At 41.7% G+C, this 12,543-nt stretch overlaps 1 protein-coding gene across 4 annotated transcripts in view; it reads left to right on the forward strand.

The window, feature by feature from the left end:
* The first annotated feature begins 680 nt into the window (after positions 1–680).
* sh3rf1 (SH3 domain containing ring finger 1) overlaps positions 681–12,543 on the forward strand; it is an 84,990-nt gene continuing 73,127 nt past the window's right edge. For 2 of the 4 annotated variants that reach the window (XM_012961866.3, XM_012961878.3), the window contains exons 1-2: positions 681–1,004; positions 4,555–5,044. In XM_012961866.3, coding sequence (XP_012817320.1) covers positions 4,622–5,044 — 423 coding nt within the window. In that variant the 5' untranslated portion in view covers positions 681–1,004; positions 4,555–4,621. 4 annotated transcript variants of the gene reach the window in all.

A 12,543-nucleotide genomic window follows, 5' to 3' on the forward strand; every position in this document is an offset into this window, starting at 1 on the left:
AGCCGGCTTAGGGCTTTGTCTATGAGGCTGAGGCACAGCTGGGATACTTTGCAGGCACATGTACACACACAGGGGCATATTTATTATGCTGTCTAAAAATCGGTGGGTAAATTTGCCACACATCGCCAGGCTTTGCCGTGTAAAAACCGGCGTAAAAATGGCGTAATTGTTTTACAAGTTTTTTCTTCCGCTGGATCTTACGTAAAATAATGGCGTAAAACCTTGCGTTCGGGCTGTGATCTTCTCCATTTTACACACCTTTTTACATCATTTTTTCTACAAATTGGTTTTACACAGCATAATAAATATGCCCCACAGATTGATGTTAGGAGTTGACAAAATCAGCAGTTCACAATTGTGTGGAAACAAATTGAGTTTTAATGAAGATTGTTTGTTCCCTTAGTTTCAGGCTTATTAAATAAGCTCCAGCAACTGATAAAAACAATATTTCGGCAAAACCGATAAACCCAGTGTCATAAACTAAAATATGTAATGTTGTAGTGCCTACACAACACATGGGGTTGTTAGTATATAATAAGTATATAGGTATATCTGGATCTGCTGGATCATCCATTATGCGTGGCTTAGCAGCAGAAAGAGCTCCGTGAGGCGCATATGGAATGATGCTCCATACCCTCACAGTCAGCGCAGTTGGTATATCCCATAGTATTGCTCCATAGCCACCATCCCATCTCTCTCATTCCACGTTCAGCAGCGGCAGCCGGAGCCCCTGCCCATCTCCTCCCCCTGCTCCCCCTCCCATAGCCGTGACGTGCTCCTGTCGGATGGCAGGGAGGAGAAGGAGGGAGTTCATGGGAGAGACCCAGGCACACACTCAGTGATATTGCCGCAGGGACAAAGGCACAGGAGACACCGAGGGGCTCAGTGGATCCCCATAGTCTGTTCTTTGGATTGTAGGTCTTCCCCCGGCTCTTGAAATCCCCGGAGAGAAGTGATCGCGCAGCCTGTGCAACTCTGTGCCGAGCCCTGGGCTTCCTCTGCAGGTCAGTGCCGAGCCCTGGGCTTCCTCTGCAGGTCAGTGCTGGCTCCTGGCAGCCTGGTGCCTGCTCGCACTTTGGCAAGACAAGGGGAGTGTAATGTTAGCAAGGCTGATGGGTCTACTTTGGAATGGGGGTGGGTGTCACTGCCTGCTCTCACTAACTGGGGTGGTCTGGGGTTCAGAGGAGCAGTCCTGCAGGACCTGTTTCTCTTCTAATCATGTAATTACACAGTAACAGAGATTGCTTGAAGCTGCCCTCCAGCGAATGTGGCACTGTTATCTGCCCTCATCCCCTGACTGCTGGAGGGCTGCAGTTTGGACTTCCCTTGCATAGCACTGACACCCAGTACAGTTTGTATAATATTGGGAGCAGTCCTAATATTATACCAACTGTACTGGGTGCCAATGCTATGCTTCATTTTTATTATCCAGCATGCCCAAGCTGATTCCTCACAGCTGTTGTTGTACTGCAGCTCCCAGCATTCCCCTTGAGCCAGAGGCTGAAATGGTATCCTGGAAGCTGTAGTTTATCAATACATGGAGGAGCTCCAGTTGGACCTACCAGGTACATAATATATTGGGCACATTTATAAAGCTCTGTAAGACACTTTACACCTATGATATAGTTTAAAAGTTGGTGTCAAATAACTGGTATATTTCCTCCACTGTGCTTACACATGAATTATGTCCTTTAGGCATAATCTATTACAAAGAGCTAATCGGCATATTTATAAAGGTGTGTCATGTATTTTGCCAGCCTAACTGCTAATTACACCATGATTTTACTCCACCTCAGCCCTGTCGCAACCCATTGAAGTGAATGGGGCAAAATCTAGTGGCAAGGAATTGGTGGTATCAAAAGTGGTGTAAGGTTCTGTGTTTGTTGTAATGGCACCTTTGTGTTAATGTGCAGACATTTGGTAATTTTTAGATTTAGAAGATTTTTTATACACCTTTATAAATATGCCCCTTAATGTGACTGACAGCATTTATAAGTAAACAGAGCTATAAACAAGGATCCCTGGATCATTTGCCTTCTCAACTGCTGCTGCGAGGAAGGAAGTGGGAGCCATAGTATCATCCCCTGGCAGAGCTCATTAAACTTTAATCTCATTGCTTCAGGTGAGAAGAGGAGAAAGCGATATGGAATTTTCACTAGACGTGGGAATGGCTCCACCCCGTTCACTATACTCATGCTCCAAACATGTAGCAGGAAGTGTCCTGGGTAACACTCTCTCACATTCCCCTGCATTACCATAGCAAAAGGGAAAGGCAGCATGTGAAACTGCCCATACACCAAGGCTGGGTTAATGGGAGGGATTAACCCCTGTGCTTCCCCAGCCTTAACTCTGTGCTAAACAAACCCTGGATTCTTTGGCACTTGGACATCTGTGAGTGCCTTACTGTGTCTCTCTGTCACTCTCCACACTCTGTGTCCTTTCTTTTGTGGTGAAGGGTCTTTTCCTTCCACACTGAAGGGCTGGCAACAGGAATCTTTGTTCCTGTGACTGGTTTCCATAGAAACAGATAGCTAAATGAATTTATCTAGTCCTTCTGTTAGAAGGGTTGTGGTTTCCTCTCGTCTGGTACCCATATTATAACCAGTACAGGCATTGGTATTGATTGAGATTAACACTGTATTCATAGCATCAACATATTCCACTGCGCGGTACAATAAACAAGTGTATATATCAAACATGCCAGTTACATACAAATAACTATAAGTGTGAGTGCCGGTGAAAGCAAAGGGTGTTAGTGTATTAGTGCAAGAGCATGTAAATGGCCTGAGGCAGCACTGAGTAAGCACGTTTTATGTGCACAACCGTACTGACTGTTTGTTTTCTTTGAGCCCAGAGTAAAAGAAAAGAACTATATATATATATATTATTATGTGTGAAGGTTTTGGTATAGTGCAATAATTTCTCTGTGGGTTAGCAGGTAAAAAAGCTTGGTTCTGTAGTGGAAGTTAGATCACATAGTAAAAGATCTTACCAAATTTCTAATGTTTTCAGGGTTTTGCTGGGAACTTTAACTGCGGGATGTATGTGTGTATATTTTTATTTATATAGCTCTACTTATGTACGCAGCACTGTACAGCAGAGCAATAAATTAATAAACGGGGTCATTAAAATAATAGATACATAAATACAAAGTATAATAATGAATGCAAATAAAAAGTAGAGTTGCATTTAAGATTTCACAGGGCAAATGAAAGAGACAAGAGGATGGTGGTACCTGCCCAATAGAGCTTACAATCTAAATGGCAGGGTAACTTACAGACACAAATAGGAGGGAATTAAGTGATGCAGGTTACTGTGGGTGACACTGTAATATAAGTGGGGAATTACACTAGTGTCATAGGTTACGTGCAATTGTGCCAAAGCCTTGAGTGCCTGCATAAACAGTTCTCATAAACTCACTAGTCTGCCAGTCCAACATTGGGTTGGTATCTTAATGCTTTGTAAAATGATATACGCCAAAAATAGTGGTAGTAAACAGGGGTGGGCCAAGCCGACCGGGCGCCCTAGGCAACACGGTCGGCCAACTCCGCCCACCTCTCCGCCCCCCCGAACGGCGCATGCGCGCCAAAGCACAGGAGAAGGTTCGGGGGGGGGGGCGGAGCGATTAGATCGGTCATTGCCTCCGCCGCTTATGACAAGCGGCGGAGGCAATGACAAAGTAGCACTAGGAGTAGGCAGGAGAGGCTCCTGCTTGGCGCCCCCCAATCGTTGTGCCCTAGGCAGCTGCCTCTTCTGCCTACCCCTAGTTCCGGCCCTGGTAGTAAAAAGCATGGGAAAAAAAGTGTAATTTTATCACGATTATTGTTTTTTCATTAACACCATGATCACACACTCAAAAATAATCAATTACAAAGAGCTAATTTCAATAATTCTGTCATTAACACCACTGTTTTATGCATCAACAGTTTTAGCAGGATCCCTAACCTAGTTCTGATAGTGAATGCAGTTTTATCCTATTAGCCAGCTAGCTATAGTTGGGCAGGTGCACTAGGTTGCAGTTGACTGTAGTCGACTACCCAAGTTCAGCGAACATGCCGACCTCTTGAAGGGATTTCCCAGGTGTCCCAATTAATATCAGACTTAAATACCTTTCTCCCTGCTTTCAGATTTATTTTGTTTCTTTATTACAGCCAGTTCAACTACTGTACTCTACTAATTTCCTTGTTTATTCTGAGCACTCCTTCTCCCTTCATCTATGATGACCTCAAAGACATGCCTAATGCTTATGCCTGATTTATGTCATTCATGTCATGTCAAGGTGCATGTTAATCTGTAGGACATCTTATTTTTATAGATGCTGTTTATAAAACAAAAATCTTGCAATTGATATGATATTTATCTTGATAAATAGGAAAACATGCATCAGCAATTCAGTCTAATCTAACGTGAATGAAACCTAAAGTTCATACTGAGTGTGTGTGTGCATAATGCATCAGCATAAAATTGCTCAAATGTAATACTGAAAAATAATAGGAGTGCTATTGCCCAATTATGAATGTCTCAAGACTTTTTCTTTTCCTTCCTGTCTTTAAGGTAACGAAGAGAGGCATGGATATCACATAATCAGCTTTCTTCAAGACCAGCTCTGAATCTTTTACAAATGCTTCTTTCCATGCAAAACTGTGTCGATAAAACCATGGATGAGTCAGCATTACTGGACCTCTTAGAATGTCCAGTGTGTCTTGAGAGACTTGATGCCTCTGCTAAAGTCTTGCCATGCCAACACACATTCTGCAAGCGCTGCCTTCTGGGCATTGTGAGCTCTCGCAATGAGCTGCGCTGCCCAGAGTGCAGGACTCTGGTGGAGTGTGGGGTGGATGAACTTCCGAGCAACATCCTACTAGTGAGACTGTTGGATGGAATAAAGCAGAGACCAAGAAAAGCAGGGGTTGGTGGCAGTGCTGGGAATAGCACAAATGTGCTAAGAGCACAAGGCAGTCTAACTACTAATTGTGGCTTAAATGATGCACAGAATATTCATGGTGGGCAACAGAGGATACAGGCACGAAGTCCTCCAGTAAGGGTAAGTAGAACCTTATGTGTCATTGTCATCTTAATATCATCATCCTCTTTGATCTTTAAAATAAACAAGAGTAAGAAAATGGCTATGTTACTGAACTGAAGAAGCTGCTCGGATGAGTAGTGAAACGTCTTCAATGATTACTTAACAAGTCCAGTTGCTTTAAATTTATTTATACTAGATAGGCTATGTTATTGCTTTACTTTAAACAAAACAGTCTAAAAAAGTTTAGACCTAAATGGGTAATTCACCTTTAAAGGACATGGAAAGGCTTAATAATTGGGGGTGCTGTTTTTAGGCACCCCTAGTGATTATAATCACTAACCCTCAGATCCCACTCATCTTCAATTAAAAGTGCTTGGTGGTCTTTTCTAGTGAGCGCTGTACCGCCATTGTGTTACCTGCCTCCGGAATCCTTGCTGCTGACCTGGGTTATGCACATGCTCAGTAGAGCAAAGGTTCTGCTTTTACTGTCCCAAGTTCTGATTTTACTCTACTGCACATGCACACAACCCAGGGCACCCCCAGTGAGTAAAGCCTTTTCTTGTTCATTAAAATTAAATGTTAGTATAAGTCTTAATTTTATTTCTTTATATTATATATCGCCAACTCTCAGGCCATGAACTCTCAGGCATCCATACAACAGTTTTTACTTTTTTACTCAGTTCTGTTAAGGTACCTCTGTGCTACCATTTTTTTTAACAACAGAAAGCTAAAACAGGTATTTGGTTATAAATATGAATATTTAAATTCAGCATAGTAGTATTTGTTTTTATTTGTCAGTGAGAAAGTAAAAGACATTTACCTGCCATGAAAGTTAATTGTCTATGCAAAGCTGAAAAGTTGCTTTGAATTTTCAAAATTCCACTTCCCTTGCTCTGCTTTACTTCGTATTACACGTTGTTTAAAGAAGCTTTTTTTTATTATATGACTGTATCCCTTTAAGTCACAGTTTTTAAAATTGGACAATAAAAAATGTTTATGATCCCATGTTACTGCTTATTGCCAAGTTTCGGAAAATAACTCTCCCAGTGTCGAAGCTACATGGTTCAGAGAGCTACAGCGTGTGCAGATATTGCTGACATTCCTGTTTCCATTTTTGTTACTCTTTGTACAGGGGCGGAAGTCTTGACACATGTCCCTTTGGGATGTAACGTCGAGATTGAGCTAAATTCGCCCACCTTTGACACTGCTAATCTTGCTACAGATTTGTTTGAATATCTAAGGATTTTCTGCTGCAATGCTTTGTCAGGATCGGAAAAGTTTTTTTTTGTAAGTGTGATGCCAAACATCTGTCCGATGATTGCGTGAAAAGCGTTTGCTTATTGTGAGCAGCTGTCTATGAGGTCTGTGCTAATGTTGGCTGCAAGGCCTCCAATGCTTTTATTAGCTTGTCTTTGTAATGCTAACCTAAAGCTCACTTTACAACAATATTCTTCATTGGCTTAAATAATCATTCATGTGCAGTTTAGATTCTGGATATGACTTAAATTAGTTCATACATTATTTTGTAAATGCTATGTAATTGCAGCTGTGTGTCTCTTATAAGTGCTAAGCTACATGCCAGTTGCACTGCATAAAAAATGCTGTACTGTTATCACAGTGATGACTTGTCTAAATGTATGTTGTTAGGAATGGGGAAACAGTCGGTCCTGCAGCTATTGTTGGTCTACAGCTCCACAGGGGGTGCTGAGAGTTTTGGCTAGCAGCAATTTTTCCACTGATTGCCAGCCCCTGCTCTGTAGAGTTCATTCATTGCATGCAGAAGTGGATGAAGGCTATAGACAGTGGCATGTTTAAAGAAAGAAGTTCAAATTTGCATGAGATTTGAGGCCAGCTGATGGAATTTACTGGTCACTCGCTTAAACACAAACATCTGATTAGTTGCTGTGGGTTGCTAGACATACTACAAACTTGTGACTTTTATTACATTTCCCCAAATGTGAAGGCACATGAATTCCATAAACTCTTAGTGGATGTATTAAGAAGTGAATGTGCAGTTAATTTACATTGTGTTTATTTCCCCAAGCCAATGTGAAAGTATTATTGGATCAGTGTGAGTGTTTTGCTGTGCCTTAAAGCTGAGCATGCCTGGAAATTTCTGCTTGTTCAGGGAGATAACCCATAGAAGCATGTATGTGACCGATTTGGCCACCTATGTATTCGGCCTAATTAAACTCATTCAGTCATTTGGGTTCCAGGCTAATGATTGGATCATGGGAGTCCAGTCATGGGAGATCATAGTCCTTCTCCAGTCTGGCTGGTTTCAACCTTTCTTATCATGTTCCATTACCCTTCTATTATGTTATATTTCTCTAATGAGAAGCCAGGGCCAGTAAGTCTTAAGGAGTCAATCATTTATGATATGAGTCCCTATGTATTCTCATAGAGTGTACAAGAAAAAAAGTGACAGTAAAGTTGATGCCATCTTTGTCCATTTAAACGTCTTCAAGTAACTGCACAATGAGGCTTTCATTATGTGGGCACACGTTTTTAATCACAATCAGTGTTTGAGTAACAGACATACATAGTAGCCCCTTCTGGATTGATCTGTACAAAGCTGCTTTAACCCTTCATGTGCCACATAATATAGGTTCTAAGTTGTTTGCACAAAAGTAGCGAGACGGCAGCAGTGCCAATTTGATGTTTTGGGGTTCCTCTTTGTTCAGTGCCAATCTCTGTGTTTAGTGGCAACAATTGGTATGGAAATATCTGAGAGCCAGCAAGCAAGAGGTTAAGTAGTCCCCCTTTCCAAAAATCAGAGACACCAACATTGTTTTGTTAGCTGTAATATCCGCTCTTCCTTAGCAATGGTATATATGGCTTCATTCTCATTTTCCCACATTCCCATACTCTCTGTGGACTGCAGCAGCGAGCAGGATTGTATACAGACTTGTGTTCTAGACAATAGCGAGCACATGCGAATGGAAAAATACATAAGACAGCTGTGTAGAATTTGCTTGGCATAACGAAACAAAAGCTGACTGTACAGAGAGCTTAATAATAATGGAAAAATCGCATTTCAGGGCATAGTCATTAGAATCAAAAGGAAATATTGCAACATGAAATAAATGTTTATGTACATATTACTAGACTCCAGTCAGAGATAAAACATGGTATGAAATGTCCTTTAAATTCTATGGAATTGATTATTAATAAATACCCTTCACTTGCACTCCACTTTGGAACACTTAAATTGGAATACGGGTGTGATTACTGCATAATAATTGTGCCAGTTCCCTGCCCACGTTAAATCTCTTTTACAGTAACAAAAAGGCTTACGTGGCTGTTCCCCATATAACCTTTGTGAAATGTATGGCTTTGACTGCATGTGTGTTTCTGAAGGCAGACTATTGTCCCTCTGTAGAAGAGTAGCCCAAAGAGGCAACATGAAATGATGATGGCAGCTAGTTTTGCTGTTTTCATTGGAATCGGCCGGCTTTTACAATAACATCTCATAGAATGTGTTGGTTCAAAAGAAAATGCAGCTAGCTTTGATGGCCTCCATTAACACATGTATTGGGAACCTTCTGGCCTGGGGGCACATAGAGCCACACCTCTTTCTGTCCAGTTATTTGTCTGGTAGGGTCAGACAGCTGGATGTAAGCTGCCCCTGTGCATGGCTATAATACATAGAATGTGGATTTTCTTTTTTACACTGTTTTTTCCATGTTTTTTTCAATAGACTCTCTGCCTACCTAAGGTCAAACTAGAAATGGCATGGTGCAATGCTAATGAAATATTAATATTGTCCTGTGCTGATATAGAGGCATATTTATTAATGGAGATGGAAAATCTACTTTACTGGGGGTGCCAAAATGTTCACTTACCTAAAACCCGTGTTTGGTGCTCATAGCACTGGCGGGGGTGTATGCAGGTGATCCGTCTTTTCCGCTTAACTGCGCATCCGTTGGCCCCCAAGATTCTGATGAAAGAAGACAGCAGGAAGGGAGGGGCTTGCGTACATATACTACGAGCCATTTTTCTCCTAACAGGAGCACTGGCCAGGGGTATCAGGAGATTACAATCTCTGGGGAGTGCCAGTGATTTAACCTTTCCTTCTCCTTTAAAAATGGAGACAAACATTACTGGTGATGTTTCCCATAGCTGCGAATCGGCAATTTGGTTTGAATAGTCACCTACAAGTTAGAGAGCAAAAACAAAGATCTGATTGGTTGCTATGGGAACATCACCGGTGATGTTTGTTTCATGTGTTAATAAATACACCCCATATGGTACCACCCTGTACAGGCTCTGGGTTACTTTAGGCTAATGCCAGATGTGGCGTTTGGCGTATATTTCAGCAAGCCAAAAATCGCTTGCTGAAAATAGCGCCATATGCTCCTACCTGTGCCTGCACCCAAATGAATGGAATACACTCGGATACAGGCCCATGTAGCCGATATCCGCCGAAGATATGAAGTCTTGCGTTTTTTGGCGGATATCGGCTACATGGGCCTGTACCCGAGTGTATTTCATTCATTCGGGTGCAGGCACCGGTAGGAACGTATGGCGAGATTTTCGGCTTGCCAAAGATATACGCCAAACGCCACATCTGGCATTAGCCTTAGAAGGTTATTTCTGGTACATGTGATGTTTTCTGACCACCCTTCCAATTCTGGTAGGCCAGCCACTTGCTTTTAAGCCTGTGGCACAAGGAGCACCCTCTGTGCCTACCACCGCCCTTAATATGCACAATAGGAAAGCCCTTCATCTGATCTAAACACAATTGGTGAATGATGGACCTCAGAACCAAAACACTCAAGGTCTAATTAGTCAACTCTCAGTGTGCATTCTGTAGCGTGCTTTTCATTCACCAGTATCAGGAGGCTGACAAAAACATCTTATCTTCCAAATGGCAGTGGCTGTCTAAACTCAAGTGTGCCATAGCTTTTAGGCCATGTCCCCAAAAATTACTGTTTTGTAACACATAAAAAACCTTAGTAACCATATAATATTAGGCATCCCAGCATGTAAGCCTCTAAATCTTTAGGGCTCTGGCACACGGGGAGATTAGTCGCCCGCGACAAATCTCCCTGTTTGCGGGCGACTAATCTCCCCGAGTTGCCATCAGTTGCCATCCCACCGGCGAAAATGTAAGTTGCAGGTGGGATGGCACACGCGGTGGCGCAATTTCGGCAAATCGCCGAAAATGCCTTGCGAGGCAACTTCGGCGATTTGCCGAAATCGCCTGCGCAGCGTGTACCATCCCACCGGCGACTTACATGTTCGCCGGTGGGATGGTAGTTCGGGGAGATTAATCACCTGTGACAAGGGAGATTTGTTGCGGGCGACTAATCTCCCCGTGTGCCAGAGCCCTTAAAGGAATGGCATGGTGTCTCACATGAATGGGTGTCTGACCTGTTTGAAGGTCTCAAAGTTCAAATGAAATCTAGAAATCATTCATTTACCTTGTGAAAATACTCATTAAGGTTTTATGGCGTATTGAAACCTATAACCGTTTGGCTGTAAACAGCATGCAACATCTTAAGACTTTTTGACATGCACGTAGGCCTCGAAGGCAAATTACGTTTTTTTGGGATCTCTCTTCACATATAAGTGCATTTTGTTTTACCTACAGGTGGTTTTGGAGAAAATACCAATAATATTTTTTCAAACTGGGTTTGCTTATTGTGACTTAACTCGCAATTCTTGATGGTTTTTCTTTTTAAAAATCTTCATTTAATAGACCAGAAAAAATGAAACAATAAATAATTTTACATACGGTATATTAAAAGGTGATTGCTACCCAAAAACTTTTTTTGCATAATGCAAGAAAATGTCATTGTAAGCAACTTACTTTTAACATTATTTGTAAATATAATTGCTTTTAAAAGCATTATCTGTTTGGCTTTTTCTGTTTTTATTCTCTATATGTTCTGACTCCTAAAACAGTATAACAGAATCCAGCACTAAAGTGCCAAATACAGCCCCTGTAACAATGAAATCTCATCCTTATGCTTTTTAGGCTATCACATAACAGGTGCTTGTACCAGTTTTACCTCCATATGTAATAATAGGCGCTAAGTTTGACCAGTAGCAGTAACCGATAACAACAAATAAGATGTCTATGAAGATTTTCATTCATCCAAGTCATGGTATATCTAGTATAAATACATTTAAAGCAACTGGACTTGTTTAGTAATCATTGAAGACGTATATGCTGAGGACTTCCCATACCAGTCAGTTGAACTGAAGAAGCTGCTCGGATGAGTAGTGAAACGTCTTCAATGATTACTAAACAAGTCCAGTTGCTTTAAATTTATTTATACTAACAAATTAGATGTTTGCTTTTAAACAGGTGACCAGTAAATTCTACCTGCTGGTTGGTTGCTATGGGTCACTGCACCTGGCCAAACTCAGTGCCTTTTATTACATAATCCCCTTAGTCTACAGCTGATGCCACAGTTGAGGAAAAGGACCCCACAGTCGTGGTCGGAACAGTGGGGCCTGGGCCACAGGGTCTTCTTCCTCCATTCCTGCATATAAATCTCTGCTCCATGTCGGCTCTCAAGTAGGAACGGGCGGGAGCAAGGATTTATATGTGAACAGGCGCAGGGGGACAGTCCAGGGCAGGGGGGCTGGGTAAGGCTTCTCTGCGCTGGGCCCCTCTGAAGTTTTATTTTTTTGCATGGGGGCCTGGTGCAGAGTAGTTACACCACTGCACAGGGGGCTGATTCTCAGCCTTTGGAAAAACACAGCCTGAGAATCAGCCCCTATGCTACCATCAGCCACCTTCTTTACATGCAACTAAAACTATAAAATCGGCCTGGGTGCAGGCCCTTGCAGCGGATATCAGCAAAGAAATGTGAGAGTATTTTCAGTACAAATCTTAATATATGGTTTTTGTTTGCCACTAAACAGGTCAATATGGAGGAGAAGGCAGTTAATAAAATTACTCTAACTAGTTGAACCCCTTATTTAACTCCTCCTTATATGTAAGTTTGAGACACAGACCTCTATTTGGGGGCGGGGGGGGGGGTAGGGCTAGTCAATAGAGAGTTCTTTTTCTGTGGTCAAACAAACTCATTTTACTTTAAATGGTAGTAAGAGTAAAAAAAAAAAAAACAAAAAAAAACCCAGCAATGATCCATTAGTGCTTTATATACCAATAACAGAAAAAATAGGAAATAATGTTTAAGAACTATTTGTTATACTACTCCATTAAAAATACAATGGTTTTAGTACTAAAGCTGTGTTTAACAGAGGTCAGATGTCATTTATGTCTCTCTAAACACATATAGGGTGAAAAACTTTATATAAATATGGCTTTTGCTGACGAGGAGTATTCAGCATGCAGCTGCTGGGCAGAAAGATAATATCCATAAACCTTTATAACACATTTTTACATTTTCTGTGAGTTTTCTGTTGTTATCCGTTATTTGTCTAACGCAAACCCCAATGGAATTAAGCTCATGTCAGTAATAGGTACATTCTCTTGTCTGTGTTTATGGCACAATGTGGCTGGGTTTCCCATCTGTGCCATAAACAGCCTGTGCATC

Source organism: Xenopus tropicalis, chromosome 1, assembly GCF_000004195.4.
Source record: "Xenopus tropicalis strain Nigerian chromosome 1, UCB_Xtro_10.0, whole genome shotgun sequence".
In the NCBI taxonomy this organism is placed as follows: Eukaryota; Metazoa; Chordata; class Amphibia; order Anura; family Pipidae; genus Xenopus; species Xenopus tropicalis.